This window comes from Stegodyphus dumicola, chromosome 10 (genome assembly GCF_044657685.1).
Source record: "Stegodyphus dumicola isolate Sdum_Otavi_A_Nest chromosome 10, ASM4465768v1".
Classification (NCBI taxonomy): Eukaryota; Metazoa; Arthropoda; class Arachnida; order Araneae; family Eresidae; genus Stegodyphus; species Stegodyphus dumicola.
In genome coordinates, this window is record NC_140777.1 from 95,320,072 (window position 1) to 95,343,866 (window position 23,795).

General features: G+C 33.7%; 1 protein-coding gene across 2 annotated transcripts in view; it reads right to left on the reverse strand.

The window, feature by feature from the left end:
* The window catches only part of LOC118204233 (dnaJ homolog subfamily C member 2), a 183,664-nt gene that overhangs the window by 46,914 nt on the left and 112,955 nt on the right, over window positions 1-23,795 (reverse strand). For both annotated transcript variants that reach the window (XM_085825279.1, XM_085825278.1), the window contains 3 exons: window positions 17,003-17,124; window positions 5,108-5,176; window positions 2,479-2,648 (listed from right to left, as the gene is read on the reverse strand). In XM_085825279.1, coding sequence (XP_085681405.1) covers window positions 2,479-2,648; window positions 5,108-5,176; window positions 17,003-17,124 — 361 coding nt within the window. The remainder of the gene's footprint in view (window positions 1-2,478; window positions 2,649-5,107; window positions 5,177-17,002; window positions 17,125-23,795) is intronic.

Sequence of the window (23,795 nt, forward strand, 5' to 3'; positions counted from 1 at the left end):
TCTTGTCAATTTGTACAACTTCATATATATTCTCCTACTACCTTTCTTCACAGTTTGATGCACTTGAAATCACGGGATCTTATGTTTCAAATGTTGCACAAGTTTTGGTATATAACTTCTCATACAAGCAATTATACTGCTACTACTTTATCACATAAAACATGATCAATTTTTAAATTTGCTTCTTAGCCTGTGCCTTGCTAAAAGTGTGAATATATTTTCCCTATTTAGATTTTGAGCATTATCATCACTGTTACACCTATGCCAATGCACAGCTCACCAACTTGCATTTTTTTCTATCGGGTTACGATTGAAATGGAGCAGCCACTCAAAGGAGGTAGAAATAATTTCCAATACCCCCTTTGAGCAAACGCTTTGTTTCTGTCTGCAGCCAAACAGATAAAACATGTGTCAAGATCTATGTTCATGTGTTTATGCTGCACATTCTAACACTGGAAGGCTGAAAATTTACCAGAGTATGCTGTTTTTACCTCTAACTCAAAAGCACCCAATACCATCTATACATGCCATCCAAGCACTCATATTCCATTCCAAAACCTGCCTATTAAGGTACTCTCTATCTGCCTTTATATCTGGTTGTAATATAAAAATTTTTCACCAAAAAAGCATTCTTAATAAAGTTGGGGGGGGACACGAAAGCACACCTTTAGTGCAGGTAATAAGCACCACTCAAATCTACTATTTTCTGCCAACATTTTGGTAGCTTTTCAAAGCCTTTGGCCCGAAAACTTGGTGGCTAGAAGTCCAAAAACCAGATCAACCTCATTTCGGACGTCCTGTGCAGAATGAAAGTTAGCACCAGCAGGATGCAGCTGCGAGTGTTAAAAAAGGTGGATGTCCGAAGGAGTGATGTCAAGTGCTATGTAGTAGGTGTGTCAAAAGATCCATTCGAGCCCGTACAGAGTCAACCTGTGAATGCAGACCCATGTGGTCTTGATTATCTTGCTGGAATGTTAACTTTTTGCACTGGAACTCAATTCCACATTTTTCCTTGATAGCAGCATCAACACAGACTAGCATCTTGCTGTAAACCTTACTGTTGAGGGTTTTACCTATTTCCAGATACTCTTTGTGAATAATATGACAACAGACACAAAAGCGTGGTCTTTTTGTTAGTCAAACTGCACTTTGCGACGCTGCTAACGGACTCACCAGGTGCAGACCAACTCCCTTTTTTAGCCTGTGTTGTTGAAGTAAATCCATGTTTCATTACAAGTGATGATCCTCTTCAGAATTTTTGTCTTTGCGTTGATATTCGAGCAGATTAGTCTAGGCCCGAACACGTCTGTCCTTATCTGCTTGAATTAGCTCATGCTGCACCCAGCGATTAAACTTTTACATCAAGTTTATGCGATGCACAGCATGACTAATGGACATGGCACTAACGTCTAACTCCTTACCAAGCTTTCTAGTGGTTGCATACTGATCTTCTTCCACGAGTTCTCGCAGATGGGCCTCATCAACATCAGTAGGCCCAGCGGCCAGAGTGCTCTGCTTCTTGAATGTCATAGTCCTTGTTTTTGAGCTTTCAGTACTAAACCTTCACAGAGCCATATGATACAACATTAGTACCTAATGCTGTACACATGATTTGGTGATATTCTGTAGCTAATATTTTGCATCAAAGCTGGATGTAAGTGATAGTTTTAATCTGGTAGAGTAATAGTTCTATTTCAGACACCTTGTACTTAATGATAGCAATATTTTTTTACAAATTGTACAAGCAAGTCTCTTTCTTTCAAATGCCAAAAATCGTTTGGCAAAATATGATTAAACACACCAGCATGAACCGTTTGTGCAGGCAATATTTGCAGGGGTGGGAAACTTTTTTTAAAGCTTGATATTTTTAGATCATCCTGTATATATAAGAAAGTTTAAAAAAAAAAAATAAACAATCATCAGCCAATAAATAGCAATACTGTATACTTTTAAAGTTTTTTTTTTTTAATAAGTTGACAATGAGGAGAGTTTAATTCTAAATATTGTAATGGTCAACTATGTTTGTATTTTTTACATGTTTCTGAACAGTAAAATATTTGTGTTAATTTATTACATTAGTTCAAGTAGCTGTGAATCCAGATACTGTGAATCCGGATACGTTGATAAAGCTGGTCTGCCCTTGAAAACAGAAGTATTCTAAAGAACTTATCTAAATATGCTCTTTAAAACACTTAAGTCGCTCTCACTTTTTCCCCACTAAATTTCCTCACTCAAATAATCAAAATTTATTAAAGCAGCATTTTACCATGTAACACATAGAAATGAAATGCTTTTGTATTCATTTTTATATATTTCACTTTTATTTTAAAAAATTTGTCTAAGGTGTAAAAACAATTCAGAAGAAGAAGCTGCAATTAAAAGGAATATAAAATTTTTCAGTTTAAAAAAAATTAAATTACACAATTTTTATTAAGAAATTAGTTCAAAATAAAGATGTATTATAAAAAATCAACTTACTGTTGTAATGATAAGAGATTACACAATTTATCCACTTCCTTTAAGTGTGAAATCTTTTCTTCTTCATCAGCAGCAAAATAATTATTTTGTTCACAGATCTGCTGTAATAATTTTTTTTCTTTTTTCTGCTGTTTCTTAATAGCCTCTTTTTCTTTTTTCTCTTTTTCTCGCTACAGAAATCAAAATAAACGTTTCACTTAAAATAAAATATGCTCGTAACTGCATGTAAATTGTAAAGCAGTGTGCACATATTTGCATAGCTTGTTAAATCAAAGGAAGTAGAGAACTTTAAATAAGTTACACAATTAAGCAAGTACTGTAAAAAAGAAAAGTGATTTCAGTAACAAAATAAAAAAATCATATGCCAGGTGACAGTAAACTACGAAAATTGATAATACGTAATGTTTTATATTGTTTTATATTTTTAAATACAAATCAATTTTTATAAAACTTCATTTTATATCTTTTAAAATGTTAGGATAGAGCATTAAATGGTAAAATATTTCAGTTATAGAAGTGAAGATTTTAAAACATATACAGGGTGAGGCAGAGCAGTTTGCTTATTTTGAAATTCAATAAAAGAAAAAGTAATGTATATATATATTTAATTCTCTGAACAGCATCAAGAACAACATGTTTATGTTCATTCTTTTAAGCATATTAGACAGATGTCATCCATTATTGTCAGCACACTGCGTTAAACAAACTCTGAAGTTTTGTTCAACTCTTTCCAGCATACTGATGGGTATGTTGGCGAATGTTGCATTTGCTTATTTAAATTTGGTGCCTTAGAGCAATGTTTGCTTCGAAAAAGGTGGGTGTAGTACATTCGAGATACCAGGCCATAAAATTTCAGCCCATTAGGTTCATTTAGCATCATGGAGTGGTCAAAGGAGGAGCGGATGTTTGCTGCATACTTTTGTAATGGTCACTCAATCATTGCCATGCAATACCCGTTCCATGCTCATTTCAATATTGTGCCCTGTGGTTCGTGTTCCTGGTCAGCAATGGATTGTTTTGTGGGTAAACAACTTTAGGGAAACTGTTGATGTGAAGAAAGAGAAACCTGGGCTTCAATAAACAGCAAGGTCACCACAAAACATAGATATGGTAAGGTTTTCGGTTTTGTGATCTCCTAAGCGCTCTGCTCGGAAACATGCTGTTACTGTTGGGTTGTCTGCTTGATCTGTGAGGCAAATCCTTCCTAAACTGCTGAAATTTCATCCTTACAAATTGGGATGTGTGCAGGATGAAGCCCATTGATATGTTTCAGAATCGATAAATAAGGAGAACATGTGCTATTGGAGTGCTCAAACCACTAGATAATGCTAGACACTAGAACGTGTAATTGTTTGGTGTGCAATATCGTGAGTTAAAATAATTGGACTAGGGTTTTTTGAAGAAAATGAACTGACCGTTTCAGTGACTTCTGATCATTATATACATATGATTGAGGAATTCTCATCAAAACTCAACGAGGTGAATATGGGAGATGTATGGTTCCTGCAGCACACACAGCTTGTGTGCCAATGAATGTTTTGTGGTAACATTTCCCAGAACGTCTCCCAACACAATCGCCTGATTTAGCTCCCTGTGATTTTTTTCTATGGGCTATCTAAAATCACCTGTTTACAACAATCATCCTAACACACTGGCTCACTTGAAATGCAACTTTCATCACGCTATAGCCAGCATACCTGTCAATATGCTGGAAAGAGTTGAACAAACTTCAGAGTTCAATTAATACTGTGTGTTGACAATAATGGATGCCATTTGCCCGATATTATTTTTAAAAGTGTGAACATAAACTTATAAGGTATTTCTCCTACCTTCTTAGCAAGCTTTCATGGTGTAGAGGTCAGCACACTCAGCGCATAATTGGGAGGTCCGTGTTTCGATTCCGGGGGGGGGGGGTTGCTAATTTTTTCATCTTGCCTGCTTCCAAAAATACCTAATGTCTCTACCAACTTTAAATGTTGTACTTGATGCTGTTCAAAGAATTAAATATATATATCATTACTTTTTCTTTTATTGAATTTCAAAATAAGCAAACTGCTCTGCCTCACCCAGCACTTTAAATAAATTTAGAGTATCAATTTTTATTCAAAGCAGAAGATTGACATAAGCAATAAATATTTAATTTCTTGGGATCAATCAGTGATATTTTGAGGGTATATTTGCTCATAATTGAATCCCTGGAATAAACATAAGTGATTATGAAGAAATTTTCACGATTTTATCATGTATAACATATATATATAGTTACTACAAAGGGCATCTCTCCATACAGCCTAAATGCTCAGCCATTACAATTAACTGCTTCGGCATTACAAAGTCTTCAGTCACAACTGGAACTGAATGGCATCCATAAATCTGAAACTACTAGGTATTTAACTTGTCTAAATCACTCTTCCTATATAGCTCCAATTACACGATAAACAGACTTCCTAGCATACAAGCAAAATCTAATTTAACATCACAACAACTACTACTGGAATTCGTTACAATTTGACATATCAGAGATGCTTTGAAGTACCAGAAAGAAATTACTGGTAAATTTTCAAAAATAAAATGGCCATTTAAAATAATAAAATAAATGCAAATATAAAATACAAAAAAATAATAATACCTTCAATTTTGCTTCCTCTTCTTCTTTCTCTTTTTGTTTTCGTTCTGCTTCCAAAGCTTCTTGCCTTTTCTGAAAAATAAGAATATTTCTTTCATTTAATACAGTGTTAGCATATGTAGAAATTATTTTGATTAATTGATAGATGGTGCTAGTGTAGCATGTACAACGCAACACGACGTATCTTCTGAATTTCCATAGACTCTCCACCAGCAGCGTGATAGATGGATGTTTGATGCTTCTCACACTAGTTGACTAGGAACAGTTTGGTTCCTAGTTGAAAGATTTCGATTGCAAAAGCACATAGATTTGTCTTATAACCGAATGCTATGATTGATGATCTGTAAATATTGTACATATCAAAGGTTACATTTTAAAGTGACTGATGTCGATTTATAGCAATCTTAGAATATTTTGAAACAGCTGGTGCATAAGGCTGTAAAGAATTGTATTTAGCACATTGCAAGTGTGCGAAGACAGCAAAAGGTAAGACTAAATTTTCTATTTTGTAAAGAACAATGGCGGAAGAGTCTGTTGTTAAATTAAAATCGAAACGCAAATTTATCAGGACCACTGTGTCCAAAGTTCTAAAAAAAAATCAAATCGGAGTTGAATAAAGAAGAAATTGATACAAATACATTAGAAGAAAGTTTAGACCAATTAATCACAAAATCGAAAGCTCTGAGTGAGTTAGATGCTCAGATAGAGCAAGACTTGAAATTAGAGGTAGAAGAGTTTGAAACAGAAATTCTATCTTGTATCAGATATGAAGAGAAAATTCAGTTGTGGCAATTCAGAGCAAATAAAAAATTGAAAGAATCAAATAAAGTAACAAATTTGGATAATGAAAACTCTCTTAACGAAACTAATTCTATAATCGAAAGGAATAAATGTACACGTTTCCCAAAATTGACCGTTGCTAGATTCTATGGATATTATACCCAGTGGACAAGTTTTTGGAACTCTTTCAAAGTAGCAATCCATGATAATGAATCTTTAACTAAGATCGAAAACTTTAATTATTTAAAATTGTGCTTATGTGCCAATGCTGCAAACTCGATAGACGGTTTTTGTATTTTGGAACCAAATTACGATGAAATTATTGAAATACTTAAAAACACATGCAAAAACTCTTGAATCTTACCCTAGTAACCAATCCAGTGACACTTTAAAACTTCGCAAACTTTGTGATACTATAGAAACTCAAATACGCAGCTTGAAATCATATGAAGTCACGCCGGATAAATACAGTTATATGTTGATTCTGGCCATAATGAAAACTCTGCCAACTGATATAACCTTAGAACTCAATCATAAAACAGATTCATCATCTTTTTTTAATGTTGACGAATTATTGCAGTTTGTTCGTGCAGAACTGGAAAGTCATGAGAGAAGCCATCTTTTGCTCTCCACTCATAAATCAGAAAGCACTTCCTGTATTTATAAAGGGAGGGAAGGGGAGTATCACCCATTCCACTTACCAGCTCTTAAACAAAACAAAACTACTAATCGGTGTCTGTTTTGTAATACATCCAAACATGTTACTGAAGACTGTGAATCATTGACAGTTGATGAGAAGAGAAATTTATTACGTAGGCAAGCAAGATGTTTCCTTTGTCTTAAATTGAATCACCACATGAAGCTATGTAAAAGCGATCTCATCTGCTCCAAGTGCAAAGGTCAACATAACCATTCAATATGTTTTCGCACTGAGAAAGAACTAAATGAAAAAAATAAAAGTATGGAAGATTCGCATGTTCTTTCAGCATTCTCTCGCAGCAAAATTAAAACTATTTCACTTAAAATGTGTTGCGTAACACTTCAAACAACTACGCAAACGATTTTAATTAGAGCTCTGCTAGATTCAGGTAGTATGCATTCCTTCCTGAGAAAAGAAATCGCGCAGAAATTGAAGCTTCCTGTTACTCTAACAGAGATTCTTTCAGTATTTACGTTTGGAAATAAAACACCCATTAGAAAAACATTTGCCATTGTTAAGATAAAATTACAGAACAAGAAACACCGAATTTGAAAATCGAAATTGAAGCTCTCGTGACTGATCAAATTTTAAGTTCTGATTTACCACCTCCTAATCTCAATTGACACATTTTAGGCAAACATTTAGAAGGTTTACAACTCACAGAATCTTAGGATTGCAAAGAAAAAATTACTCTTTTGATAGGAGCTGATCATTATTATGATATAGTGACTGGGAAACTTAAGTGTTTAAACAAACATTTAGTAGCTGCTGAAACATTATTCAGTTGGTTTCTGATAGGTTACACTAAGGGTACAAAGTATAATTCCACAGCCTTACTTACTTGAAAAACTTAATAAAGCGATTTCAGAATAACCCCAAACTTTTTTATTCGTACCAAACAGTTCTACAAGATTATTTACAACAAAACATCATTGAACTAGTTCCAGACACTGTTGATAGTGAATCTCAAATCACATTTATTTGCCCTCACAGAGAAATCGTTCGTAGTGATCAAACTACTAGTAAACTACGCATCATATTCGATGTGTCATCACATGGACCTGGTGAAATTTCGTTGAATGACTGCTTGCATATTGGTCCAAATTTGTATCCTGACATTTTTGAACTTCTGTTGGCCTTCAGGCTTCATCCTGTAGCATTTACAAGTGACATAAAGCAGGCTTTTCTTCAGATAGAAGTAGATGAGAAAGACAGAGATGTAACGCGTTTTCTGTCTACTAAAAATCCATTACCACTTAACGGTTCACTCGTGTTATTTGCCGTACATAGAAGTCCATTTTTACTGGCTACAACCATTAAACACCATTTGAAACAATATGAGAAAACCTACCCTGCCACTTGCAAATTCCTAAATGATCACATTTATGTAGATGACATCGTTGGAGGTCACCAAAACATTGAACTTGCTTTCAATACCAGCTTAGAATGCATTAGCATTTTTAGAGATGCTGGTATGATTCTACATAAATGGCACACCAAGTCTCAAGAACTGCGTGAATTATGGATTACAGAAGGTAATGAATCTGAGGAATCTAGTCATGTTTCGGAAGCCAGAAATCCTCCATTGAAAGTGTTAGGAGCCGCTTGTGACAACCAAAGTGACATAATTTACTTTGATGTAAAAAATTTGACGTTTTGTCTAAACGTTTTGTCTTACAAGCAATAGGACGAATTTTTGATCCTGTAGGTCTATTATCACCATTTGTACTTTGAGTCAAAATCATATTGCAAAAAATTTGGACACCTGCTTTAGATTACGATGATGAACTACCAGAAGATTTATGTATGGAAAAAATGGGTGCAAAGAAGTTTCCGATTTAGGTGAAATCAGTATTCCACGATATTATTTTCCTGCAATCGGTAATAGTGATGTGGAAAAAATTGAGCTGCACTGTTTTTCTGACACTAGCAAAAAGGCATATAGTACAGTAGCGTATCTGCGTATAATTTCTAGCAATGAACAAATATTTATGATTTTTGTTGCCTCAAAGACTACAGTAGCGCCTTTAAAACTGCTTACCTTACCTAGGTTGGAACTAATGGGAGCTCTTTTGTGAGCCAAATTAGGCACTAGCATCATTGAAGTTTTGAAGTTACAACTTTCTTGTTTTTCTGGACTAATTCGAAAATCACACTTTTCTGGATAAAAGACTGTGCACAGAAATTTAAGCTTTTCGTTAAAAATTGTATTCATGAAATACAAAATTTAGCATCCCCAGAAAATTGTCATTATTGCTATGGTAAATGTAATCCCGCTGATATGGCTGCGAGAGGAGCTAAATTTCATGAGTTGAAAAACAATCCTACCTGGTTTCAAGGACCAGAATGGCTTAGCATGTCAACTGAGTTGTGGCCTGGACAGAATGAAGGGAACCCTGTCATTGAAGAAGAATTAGAATACCGCAAGAACATTAATGAAATTGTGTGCACGGCAGTTGAAGAAAGGGTAATAGACATCTCAAAATATAGTCATTTAAGAAAACTGTTAAGAATAACTGGTTGGATGAAGCGATTCATCGGTAAAATTAGAAAAACAAACCATTTGACAGGTCCATCAAGAATTGAAGAAATAGTAGATGCCGAAAGTTATTGTATTTGATCTGAACAAGAACGTTTTTATCCCAAAGAAATCGAGCCTCTGAAGAAAACGAATAAAGTTGAAAAGAAATCATCTTTATATCTTTTTAATCCATTTTTAGACCAGAATGAGATACTGAGAGCAGGTGGAAGATTAGAACATTCTAGTTTGTCACATGATGAAAAACATCCGGCAATTCTTTCAAAAGACTCCTGGCTAACAAATTTGATAGTAGAAAGTGCACGTGTTAAAATGATGTATGAAGGAGTAGCAACGACCTTAGCTGAAATTCAAAGTCGTGTTTGGATCCCACAAGGATGCCAATTTGTCAAGAAAATAATAAACAAGTGTCTTATTTGTACAAAATATTCATTAAAATCTGCTGACCAGACCACTTCTCAACTTCCAGAAGATAGAATTAATGAGACACCACCATTTTACATGTCTGGCATCGATTTTGCTCGACCGATTTACATAAAAAACATCAAAGGAAGTCAAAAAGCCTATGTTACTTGCGCTATCACTAGTGCCATACATCTGGAACTTGTACCGAATCTCTCTACAAATTCGTTCTTGATCGCATTCAAAAGATTCACATCTAGAAGAGGCAATTGTCAAGTAATTTATTCAGACAACGAAAAAACTTTTAAAAAGGGAAAAAAGATACTCGGAAATTTCTCTAAACTACTGTTGAATGAGAAATTCCAAGATTTTCTGTCGAATGAAAGAATCAGTTGGAAGTTTATAATAGAACGAGGGGCTTGGTGGAAAGGCTTCTACGAGAGATTAGTGAAATCAGTGAAAGAGTGCTTCAGAAAAATTCTCGGTACAGCTTTACTAACGTTTGAAGAATCGTCAACAGTTTTAGCACAAGTGGAAGCTGTTTAGAATTCTCCTCCTTTGACATATGTATACAATGACCAAAAGGAACCGTTGTCACTGAAGCCAGTCAATTTTTTTATTTTTGAAAACAAAGATTCTACATTACCTATCAACTTTAACTCCATTGTTAAAGATGGCTCTACCAAGTCCTCTCTGACCAAAAGAAAGATTTATCAAGATTTATTGGTTAGACAATTGTGGACTAAATGGAAAAAACAATATTTGATGGATCTTCATACAGCTCATCAATTAAAAAATGCTAATGTTTATGATGATCTAGAAGTTGATGATCTTGTATTAATCGAAAGCAACAAGTGCTTTTGTGGAACTGCGGTAGAGTGATAAACGTTTTTCATGGTTGTGATAACAAAGTTTGTTCTTGTGAAATAAAAACTGCTGATGGAACAATAATAAAACAACCAGTTCAATTATTATATCCTTTAGAACTTTAAAAAAAAAAAAAAATTATTGTGTAATAATATGAATAAGATTGATTATGTTTTGTGCAACTGTTTATTTTGCTAATTTAGTTTCATATGATTAGATTAAGAATAGTTTAGATTTACTGAAGTACGATCAAATTATATTTGATGATAACATACATTTTTTACAATTTAGTATAATGATTATAGTTTGAATATATTTTCTATTCATTTAATATACTTATTAATTGTTTTATAATTATATGTTAAAATGCTTATTGATATAAATTTGTTCGTTGTTAGATTAATATGAACTCTTGACAGAGTTCAGGTGCAGAGTGTGAGGAAATTATTTTGATTAATTGATAGATGGTGCTAGCGTCGCATGTTAAACGCGACGTGCCTTCTGAATTTCCATAGACTTTCCACCGGCAGCTCGATTGATGGATGTTTGATGCTTCGCACACTAGTTGATTAGGAACACTTCGGTTCCTATTTGAAAGATTTTGATTGCGAAAGCACATAGATTTGTGTTACAACCAAACCACCGAATGCTATGATTGATGATCTGCAAATATTGTACATATTAAAGGTAACATTTTAAAGTGATTGATGTCAATTTATAGCAATCTTAGAATATTTTGAAACAGCATGGTTAAACTTATCATCTAATTTTCTATAATATACTTGCAGTTATTACTTTTAATTTCAAATGTTAGTATTGTTTCTAGAAAATTTTCAGACATTAAACTAATTTATTTTACAAATCGTAAAGGCAGTATAATTAAAAGCTGTCACACAGTATTTAAATACATTAATGCAAAATAAAACAACAAAACGTTATTAGTAAAACAGTTGCAGAACTTCTTTCAGAAATATTCTTACTTATTACTGAGATTATTGTCCTCCTGCTGAAAAAATAGAACACATGCATTGATTATCAACCCCTAATGAATTATTTATCATATTTAGCAGCCTATTGTAAAGCCGAAATTATTTGAAATTTGAAATTTCTTGTTTTCTGATTAACATGCAGTGATTATTTTTCAAGAACTTTCAACACAACAGCAAAATCAAGTGCTGACTTTGTTAGTTATATTATGGTTTCAATATGAGAGTGCTGAATTCTGAATTAATTTATAGCTCAATATCTAAAACTTCCTTTAAATCTTGAAACTCTAAAAATATATTGCTTATTTAAAAAGAACTTTTTGAAAAGGGCATAAAATGAAAGAGCAAGAAATTCAAAATGTAAATAATGTTAATAATAATGAATTTTTTCAGGAAACGTCCTAGCAGCTTCATAATCAACTGATGCAGATTCCCCTTGAATTTCAGCATTTGGCTGTTTCATAAACTTTATTTTTTATTTCTACATAAATAACTTAAATTTTTATTAAAAATAGAAATGTATGTACAATGCAAAATAAAAAAATATTAATTTAACACAACTTTAATTTAATTAATTTCTTTGTCATCTCTGCTCAGTATAATTAACCGAGAACGCTTTTTTCGGGAGAATGTGATCGCTTTCATTATCAGAAATTTTTTCTTCATTTAAAGTTCTGGCACCTTCTTCCGTCTTTAAAAAATCTGTAATTTCACTTTGCTTACTAGTTCTTACCACGTCACTGTAAATTTCTCAATATGGAGCTAGATAGTTTTGCAGCTTCGTTTTCACTTTTCGACTTCTTTCAGTGGAAGGGTCTGCATTCAAGAAAAATGGTTCAAGATTTACAGCTAAGCTTAGGCCTTCTTGTAATTCTTTGAATGTTAAATTATTAATTGCACAAGCTTCTTCACTGCTAGAGTCCTCAGAATCGATTTGATTTACAGCTTCGGATGGCATTTCCATCAAATCTGCATCATGAATTTCTTCTTCCACAAATAAATCTTGAACGTCCTCAAAAGCTATATCCAGAAAACCTTCGTCTGGCTTAGTAAGTTCTAATATGCCACCAATTTCATTTTCTGACAATTCACGCACATTTCCTATTTCAACTGAAGAGGGCCATATCTTCTTCCAACACGCATGTAACGTTAATGCTTTCAATTCTTTCAGCAACAACGATATAATGTCGATACAATGCTTGATTGAAAATTTCTTCCATTACAATAATTGATTTTGAATCGGTTACATCTAAAAATGACTTGATTCAATGGTTGGAGAAAAGAAATAATGTTAGGTGGTAGGAAGAGTATTTTGAAGTTGGGATGATTCAAATCTTGTGAGTGACATGGAACATTATCTAATAGTAATAACGCACTGAAACTCAAATTTCTCTACCTTAGATAACATACAATGTCTGACACAAAACAAATCTCTAAATAAATTTCCAGTTACCCAAGCTCTTGGAATTGCTTTCCAATATAACAGTAAGGTGTTTTTATGTATGCCTTTAAGTGCACGAGGAATTAAAAATCTGTAAACTAACAAGGGTTTTGTCACAAAATTCCCCTGATGTGTTACTGCACAAAAGTAGTGTTAGACGATATTTAGGCACCTTAAATTCAGGTGCCTTTTTTCCTTTTTACGATATAAAGGTTCTACTGGGCATTTTTTTTTTCACCACAGCCCAGTTTCGTCGCTACTGAAAACTTGCTGTGTATCCCTGCACTTCTATAATATTTTGAATTTTTTCAGGAAACGTCCTAGCAGCTTCATAATCAACTGATGCAGATTCCCCTTGAATTCTTATGCTATGAATGGCAAAACGCTTTTTGAAATTTTCGAACCAACCTCTAATTTCCACAAAATCTGGGTTGACAGAGATTTACAGATTTAACAGACAGAGATTTACAGATGACAAAATTTACAGATGAAAATCTGCTTTATTTGAGTGCTTTTTATTTAATAATATTATCATCCAATGGAATTCTTTTTTGACAACTATCATCAATTCAAATACTGAGCGCCTTTTCCATCTTCTCACTGGCACCCGCACAGAGAGCTGTATGTTTTGCGGATGTCGAAGATCTTGCAGCAACTGTACTTCTTATTTCTTTTTAATTATTCTTAACAGTTCGGATTGCTGCTTCATTCAAATTAAGACGTTTCCTAATGTGAAATGCTTTTCCTTCTTTTAAAAGACGATCCGAGATTTGCATCTTTACTTACAAAGAAATAAATTTTCTCTTAAACGTTTTTTTTAGACATATTTTAGGACTGAAACTAAATGTTTTAATGCAAAAAAGTTGCACCATGGCTCCATGCAGACTGACGACCAGTGGCGTGAGACACTTTTGATTTCATGCCACGTAGATGAGGAATCGAATTTTGCAAGCCGAACTTTCAAGTTGTGCGTTTTGGAGCTCTTATTGTGACCTCATGTCATTCATCTTCTGCGATACTGAGATTCCTTCATTGTTATCTGATGGCTTTGGTCTTTCGTGACTGGTTATTGTTTCTGTTGTGCTATACTTTGACGGTCATGGAAAGAAACGATTTTCACTTATTACCAGTTAAAAATTTAACAATCAGTCTCCACCATGCGGCTCGTCTTCCTGAGGAATTTTGTTTTTATCGGAACTGGATCTTGAAAGACAATTGGCAGGACTTACAATACAAGGATTCTTGCGTGTTAACCTTTTAAAAGACTGAAAAGTTTGGAAAGGTTTACTTAAAAAGACAGGAAATAGGAATGTTACTTCCACCCCCTTCAGTTACCATTTCAAATGTGAACTACTTTCCACATGCTACCAACTCTTGTTACTTTTACAACATGTACTGTATGCTTGTCATGTGATATCATCCATAACCTGTGTTCTGTCTTCACAAGGAACTAATAGAAACAAACATACAATCGAAAGTCAACATCTATTTTATCCCGGGATAGCGTATTTAAGCAGGTACCCATCACACACAAGCACTGCATGTTTGCCTGAGCTGACAATGACTATCCCAACACCCTGAGGGGTGAGGGGGCAGAATTTCTCTGACCAATATTTGGGTCAAAGACCTGCTTTTTTTTTTTTTTTTTTTTTTTTTTTTAATAGGATGCCATGTTGTAGGAGGTTTCTCACAATTTATGATTTATGTTATAGCGAAACCGTATTACAGGATACCGTGTTGTAGGAGGGCTACCTGTATATTGTAAAATATATTGCTACTTTTAACAGTAATCAGCAAAAACACTTTTTATTATGTATAATTTGGAGCTGAAAATATCAAACCAGCTACATACTCATGTGCCATCTTGTGTTATAGATGGTAACTTTGAATATTGTGTAAGAAACTTTAGAAAATATTAGGGTTTGTTAATTAGAAAATATTCATGGTTTACAAATGCCACTTGAAGAAAAGTAAGTTCATGGCATTAAATTAAACAAACCCCCCCCCCCAAAAAAAATCAGAATCTAAACAAAATTACATCTAATTAGCTACAAGGAACGTGTATTCACCAAAAATATTGCAGTATCTCGTGGCATTACAATAGGTGACCACCTCTGAAAGAAAACAATATTTCTAAAAATATACATAACTACTGAATATAATATCGAAGGTGAACCTCTCATGGAAGATTAAATTTCCTTGGAACACTGGTGCTATCTTAAAGATAGTTTACTGCATCAACATACACAATTTACAAAGCATCTCTTTCACTTATAAACTTCTGAACTAGTACCACCTACAACTTCAATAAAAGAGTGATTAACAATTATTTTAAAGGATACTCTAATTGAAAATAATTAGGAAACAGTATATTGAAATTTTCTTAAGAAGGGCACCAACAATTTCAGATAGTTTTGATCTGGAGAGACAATGACAATGGCTTGTCTCTCCAGATCAATAATAATGTTTTTTATTTTCTCAGAAATACCAGTAACTTTCAGAGATGATTGTCTAACACAACTTAGCCTCACAAGAGGTTTTGTCGAATTTGTTTCACTAGTAAAAACAACAGCTTTTATTAAATCCATTATAAACAGTTACCTCCTAATCTTATTTACCTAACTGGGTTCAGTGTCTAGATTCCAAAAAATACTCTCTATATTTTGCATTAACACTGCCTTGTATAAAACAAAACTTTTTTCATATTCAAATTCATAAGCTACAGTCAACTTCCAATTAAGAGATTCAAATTATCCATCATCATTTTGATGGATTCAGAATTTGGACTGACAGTAAGCAGATTGTGCAACTTATAAATACAAATTATCAATTTATTAAAACAATTTTTGACCACACTTAATAACACTTCATTCAATCAATCTCGATAAAATTCATGGCATCAAGAGCATCGAGTTTCATTTAATTTTGAATAATGTTTTAAAATCATTTGTTATTCACCAAATAAAAAATATTTTAAGCTTCATTTTACATGAATCAATTATAGTAGATTTTGCACCATTTAATACATGAAAGAAAGTTAAAAAAAGAAAAACTTCCATATTTCAAATACAATAATTTAGCGGTTTAAAAGAAATATCCCCTTTCACACACACCTTAACAAAAAAATTCGAGATTTCCTAAGTATTCTTCTTCATATTCAGGAATCCTAGAAGAATAAAAATTCTCGAGGCTGGAACTCGACACTTCTTGCATTTGGAGTTCTCGAGCATTATTATTACTTATATGCCATTTAGACATTTCAGTTTTTATGCATTTAAAATTTTTTTCTCCGTAGTAGCAAGTGTTGGTAGGAAAAAGTAAAAAGTTTCACATAAAAGATTATTCATAATGACAGGCAATAATCTTACTAAATTTGCACATTTTTAAAAACACAAAATTTTCTTAAAATATGCATTTTATACATTGAATTGTGAAAGGTCATACTTGAAAGCATTCTAAAAGAGATGAATTTAAAATGATGTTAAAAAGCGCACTCCTTAAACTAATTGCTCAAAGCACATAAATTTCATATATTAGACATACAAAATTACCAAAAACCTTCTAGTTTCATTGGAACAACCATTGCTTTATATAAATATTAAAATTTAAGTAATTGTCACTTTATTTCAAAAGATAACCTCACTGTGAATGTTCTTTATTCCCACCATTCAGAAAATGAAGAAAAACAGTATGAAAATTCAAGCTATGCTCATAAAATAATTAACAAAGTCAGCTCTTGATTTTGCTATGGGCAGTATCTAGGACTTTAATCATTTATTTATTTTTATTTGATAATATGACATCTTTATAATCATTCTACCTAAGATAGTAAAATATTAACCATGAAATTCAATCTACCTAAAACAGATCAAAATAAATCAAACTAATTCTGCTCAGTCACATATGTACAGAAAGGAGATCTCAACATTTCCTACAATTCATGAATAATGCTGTTACTTGTTACTTCAGTAATCTGATATTTTATTTCTTCTTCACAAAACAAAAACAAATTTTTATTATCTTAAATTAGTTCAGTAAACAGCAGTGTGTTAATGTTATATCACAAAGACTTTTATTTATGACACTAAATAATTATATTTTAAAAAATCCCATCTTTATATCCATTTTATTGGGCATTTTTTCACCAAATTAAACGGAACTACTAACAAAATATGATGCTTACTTTTTCTTCTTCCTCCATTTTTAGCCTTGCAGCATCTTGTTTAGCTTTCTTCTGGGCTAATTTACGCTGTTTTTCTTCTTCTTTGAATTTCATAATTCTTGGATCACATGCATATGCATTATCTTTAAGATTGAAAGGTAACAGATTAAATTAAAACTATGTGCAACAATAAGAAAAACTACATAACAAAAATAAGGTATTTACATACTGCTCCACTAACCATCAAATTGTCAAGCAGCATGATTTACCACAACTGATGGACAAGTAATGAAGTAACAATATACTAATAACATTTGCACTTTTGTCTGCTATAAATCGAATGGATTCTCAATTAGTTTGCTTTTAGGAATATAGATTAATTGCTATTGCTGTATTTTTACCTCGCTTTTGGGAAAAAAATGAATACAATTTGGGGCCTCCCTTCAATGGAACAAGCAAGCAGTGGATTATTTTTGAAGTTAGGGGATCCTATGATCAAATTAGTATGTATTAATGGGCAAGATATCATCAGTTGGATATGGCCAACAAAGTGGTATTAAATTGAAAAAAATTGCCTTCGAGAAGTTTGTACTCATGACATTTTATATAGAATTTTCGGTAAAATCAGAGGGTCTAACAAAATAGTAGAAATTGATGAAATTTTTTTATGAAATGCAAAAAATGAAGAGGGTTGAATGGTGATTGCTAGCTTAAGTCATAAATGGGTCAATGGGATAATACAGTGTTATTTAAATTAAACTTCCCCAACTCAGAGGCCTGTGCAGAGTGTTGTATGGGCCATAATGTGATGAAATTTAAAAAAAAGACACTTCAGATCATGTCCTCGAGATTTATTACACAAAAAAAATTAGTACAAGAAGTTGTTGATAGGTGGTGCTGTAACACTAGAGTAATGTGCATATTGCAGCAACATGATTTGCAGAAATAAAGCTTCTGTACAATGTATCCAAAAGATAAGCCCTACAAAAGTGGAAGACAGGCCTTGCACAGGCAGTTGTTTCCAGCTTGCTGATGCACAATGGCGACTTTGAAAGACAAAGCTCTGTTAGTGAAACTTTTCTACCAAAATGACGAGAACTTCTGTGCTGTGATAAGAGCATTCTGTCGGCTGAAGATCTTATGCCGAGGACCAATGACACCACATGCTCTACGAGACATGATGAAGAAGTTCGAAAGAACGGGACAGCTGGGAATTTTACCAGGTAGAGGACGACAGATTGTGGAATCTGCATGCGTAGAAGACGTTGCTTTGGCGGTCGTTGACCGCACTTCAGTGTGCCAACTGTTTCTTGTGCTATTGATATGCCCTATACGACCGTCTGGCATGAGATGCGTCGAATCCTCAGTTATTTTCCTTACAAAATCCATAGTCGTCATCAGCTGTCCGACGGGGATCCTGTAGTTCGAGAAACATTTGCATTGCAGTTCCTTGCCAGAATGGAAGTCAATGCTGCTTGGCCGTGGAACATGATTGGACGGATGAGGCCCATTTTCACCTGAATGGTCAAGTGAATACGCACAACTGCTGCATCTGGGCAAGTGAAAACCCGCACGCAATCCATGAAGTGCCCTTGAACCCTCCAAAGGTTACTGTATGGTGCGGTTTCACTGCAACATTTGTCATTGGGCTTTATTTTTTTTTGAAGAGGTGACTCCTACAGGGTTCAAAACCTGCTCTGTCACAGGAAAACGGTATCAGGACATGTTGACAATGTTTGTGATCCCTGAACTGCAACAACGTGGCCGCCTCGAGGACACGATATTTATGCAGGATGGTGCACCTCCCCATATTCTTTGTGGCGCTCAACAGGTGTTACGGGCAACTTTTACCGATGCACGTGTGATCAGCCGCCGTTTCCCTACAGCTTGGCCTCCCCGCTCGCCTGATCTCATGCCACGCGACTTTTGGTTATGGGGATTCTTAAAGGATCGGGTTTACCGAGAACACCCAGCAACCTTGGCACATCTGAAAGACGCAATTATTCGTGGAATTTTACATGTTCGTGGAATTAATGTGGACTTACTGTGTTCTGCTGTGGAACACACTGCTTTGCGAATGGAAAGAGTTGTGGAGAACCATGGCACACTTATAGAACATCTGTAAAATGTCTTGTTGATCTGCAGTGCCACCTATCGGCAACTTCTTGTACTATTTTTTTTTTTTTTTTTTTTTAATTAATCTCGAGCACATGATCTGAAGTGTCTGATTTTAAAATTTCATCACATTATGACCCATACAATACTCTGCACAGGCTTCTGAGTAGGAGAAGTTTAATTTGGATAACCCTGTACATTGCGTACCAAAAATAACAATACAACTTTTGTATCTAAACCTTTTTAAACATACCTTTTTTTTAAAAGATTCCCCCCGATTTGTTCCATTTTCTTTCTGGAAAAATTGTTGAATATTGCATCTCTATTCATATATATGTGAGGCAATTTTATTAATACAAACATATATATGAAAAGATAATGAAAATGATATAATAATGAATAAATAAATAAATAAATGAAGAAAAGTGTTATTCCTGACATGCTAATATCCACTATTGAATTAAGCATATGGAATAAAAGGAATAAGAAACTGGAGGAAAACTGTGATGATATTTTAGATCCTTCAAAGCTTAAGCCATGAAAGAAAAAGCAAAAATTACACACAGTTAAACTAATAAGCATGTATTACCAGCAAAAAGAAACAAAAATGATTAAATAGGTTTAAATAATCAATATACAATTAACTTAAATTGCCTTGTCTTTTCCATTTGAGGACAAATTAATCAACGCCTCAAAGCCAAAATAATGTTAGTAACCAGACGAACAAAATTTAAAGCCAAAAATAAAGTTAATAACGAGATGAACAACATTTAAAGCCAAAAATAAGGTTAGTAACCAAATGAACAAAATTTAAAGCCAAAAATAAGGTTAGTAACCAGATACACAAAATTTAATCACATTTACAGTAAAATAAATCCAAATTAAAAAATTATAATCACTATGTTCCTCTATTCTATATGAAATAAGCTGAAATCAGGGTTGCCACTCAAACAGGAGAATGAAATTCCCTGACTTTTCCAGGTTTCCAGGTGTGTTTCAAGAAAATTCCAGTCTACCCACGTAATGTACGTTGGCTACGCTAAGAGGTAAATTAATTACGGTATTACTTGTATTGTGTAGCAAATTCACTTAATTATTCAATAAATCCCAGAGGACATTTTTTCTTAATTATTCTTGGTATACTTTGTTTGATAATTTTGTTTACTTTTCCACTTAAGAAACTTAATAAAATTTAAGATATATACATTGGATAAAAATGTATGTTTTATTTACTTATTACTCATGATCATCACCAGTTCAACACGAGGCTAATCCGGTCCTTATAAATGACAACGCAATGCTAAATAGTTAGGTTAGATTTTAGGTAAATTTACTTTGTGTGAGGTATGTTCTTAAAAAGCACCTTAAGACTTGAAAACACAAATATAATTATAATAGTTGTTGTTTTCTCCATTGAAGATTGAGATTAGAATCTTCCCAATCTGGAATAAAATAAGGCTTTTTTTGCAGACATTCTGCAGCTAAACGAAAGAAAGAAATCTATTTTAATAAATTGAGGTATTTTATATTTATTTCGCAGCATACATAAGGAAAAAATATGTGCATTAAATTTCGTGATGGTATGTCATCATACTGCTAGAATTAATTTCAAGATTATGCCAGAGAAAATTTTCTGAAATTTGGAAATATTATTTACTAATAATAAATAAATTTAGAGGGAAGAAGCATCATTAAATTATACAAATAACATAAAAATAAAGATAATTACTTAAAAACTGAATTAGAATAATCAATGATATTTTAGCGAATATAGTTATATTACATGGTTAGCCTAGATGACAGATTACTATTTTTTATTTTACCGCAAAATGGCAAGGTATTTATTAAAAAGAAAAAAAAAAGTTTAAAAAGATTTTGCGTTAAAATTCTAGTATACGGTAAGGCTTTGGCACGATTTTGAAAACTGTCGCCAAGACCAAAATGACCCGTTTACTGCGCATCATCATGTCGCCAAATCCCATTGTACCATACATGGAGATTATTCTAACCAAAAAACATCTATACAAAGAATCTCTAATTCTTTGGTCTATGTAAAGAAGAAAAGATTCCATACAAGTAAATAAATATTACACTGCTAGAATGCGGAGGGAAAATTTGCCAAGGGATTTGGCGACAGAACCCAGCGGCTAGAATTTCCCTCTTCATGATGTGTACTGGAAATTGAGAAACATGTTAAGAAGAAACGTTTTTTGACAAAAAGAAAGCTACAAAAATCCGTTTTTAAATTATTGCGAAAAATCCAAGAAGAAACATTTTATCAAATGATGTTTCTTCTTGGATTTTTCACAATAATTTTAAAAACAGATTTTCGTAGTTTTCCCCCCCTGAAAAATTACTAACCCATGAATTAATTTACTTGCACCAAAAAATATTTTCTTTTCCTTTAGAGTTTAACCACTTGTACTAAGACTAAACTTCACGGTTGTGATGCCGTGCGCTACAATATAGCAAGCGATAAAGTGTCTCATTTACGCCGCTCCGCATCTGCGAGTGCAATCCAGAGCTGTAACTCGAGAAATTAACAATCTCGTTGTTAGGCGATGTGTGCACCATGTTATTTTCATTTTTGCGATAAATGCTTATCGACGTGGTGTTCACGTCGCTCGCAGTTTGAGACAAAAACATCTCGACGTGCGTGGCACGTCTTTTTAGCGCAAGTGATTAAAGAAATTTTAAAGGATATTCATTTAATGAACTCTTGATAACGTGACCTTCGAACTTCGACACCGGTTTCGAGCTTACCGGCAGATATATTACGCATGCACAGCTGTTTCCCTCTATGATGGAACAGAGCCACGTCCAGAGTTGCCAACTCTCCCGATTTAGGCGGGAGTCTCCCGATTTTCGAACGATCTCCCGCCAACCCGATTTACAATATATTTCTCCCGACTTTTTCTTATTCTTAAAATTTCTCACGATTTTTATAGAACTTGGCTTAATACTTTGTTATATGAACAAAAGTGATTTTGGACGTTTGAAAGCAATTGAATTTTCTCTAGATTATATCTAAAACAAAACCTTACGAATCAGATAACTTCTGCTTTGTGAGTGAGAGCATTATACGTATCCCAGAAACGTCATTCTCCAGTTCTCCAATGGGCATCGAACTCCACTGCGTGTCAGCTGGCATATAATGAGGACTAGGCAAGCTGTTATTTGGATGTTCTTTAGTTATTTCGTTCGATTTGTGCTGAGTTGTGTGAGTGCACGTGCCTTCAGAAGATAGTTTTAGAAATTACCATCTTTTGTTTTGTCTGCGAGAATGAAATACTCGTGTACGTTTCAAAAATCGTACACAGTTGACTTTCCTTCCATTATTTCCTCAAGGAAATGTAATAAATTTGCGATGTGCACCGCCTGTCGTTGCAATTTTTCGAATTCGCAATGTGGAAGGGAGGATGTTCTCAAACATGTGCGAACACAAAAACATAAGGATAACATGAGTTGTTTTTTAAAAAAACGAAAAATTAAATTTTTCTTCGGAAACAAAGGACCAAAAAGTTATTAATGCAGAATGCCTGTTCTCTGCCTTTTTACTGGAGCACAACCTGCCACTGAATGCATCGGATCACGCTGCAGCTTTATTTAGAAAAATGTTTCCTGATAGTGAAATTGCTAAGAAATACTCAAGTGCAAGAACCAAAACAGGTTCAATTGTTAAAGAAATGGGTTTGAAAAATAAATCTTCAGTTATTGATTGCATAAAACAGCTCCGTTCTGCCTCTCTACGGATGGAAGCAATAATACCGATTCAAAACTGTATCCAATTGTTGTTTCTTTTTTTAATCCAGATTCTTAAGAAATTGAGTGCAGTTTACTTTCTGTCCCCATTTTAGAAGGACATTTGACAGGCTTTAATATACCACAGCTAATTATTATATTTTAAAAGAAAATGCAGGCCCTCTGGATAATTGCTTAGCACTTGGTACCGATAATTCACCAGTATTGGTAGGCTTGAAGACTGGTGTTGCAGACATCTTAAGAAAGGAAAATTCAGATTTGCAGATTATGAGGTGCACCTGTCACCTCTTAAATTTAGCAGCTGAAAAAGGGGTAGCTTCTTTACCAATAAGTGTGGATGAACTCATTGTTGATATTTATTATTATCTTGAAAGGAGTTCTAAAAGGAAGGAAAAATTGAAACAGTTCCAACAGCTGCATAACAGCAGTTTACAATTAGAAAACTTGAATGAAGTTATAAAATCAGCTAGGATTGACACCCAGTGGAGTTTAATTGGAAAACTGAAAGGTGCTAATGGAATTTTAAAATATAGTCAACTGTCTAGAATTGTGTTGGCCATCTTGACAGTTCCCCATAGTAGTGCAGAGTGTGAGAGGATTTTCAGTGTTGTTGCATAAACGAGGACTAAATTTAGATCTAATATTAGTGATGACATATAAGAAAAACTTTTCTTAGCGAAAGCAGGCCTACGTGGCAATTGCAGTGAACAACCTCCTTTTTTTTTTTTCCTTAAACGATGCAAGTAATAAAAATGTTTTTTTATGTGTAAGGTATTTTTGTGTTGCTTGCATTTAAGAATAAGTTACTATTTAAAGTTAATTCATTATTAAAAACCATATTTTTATCATTTAAAAAGTCTTTTTAACATTGTGAAAAATCTCCTGATTTTTGAGTGTCATAGGTTGGCAAGTATGCACGTCTGTTGCAGAGAGGTTT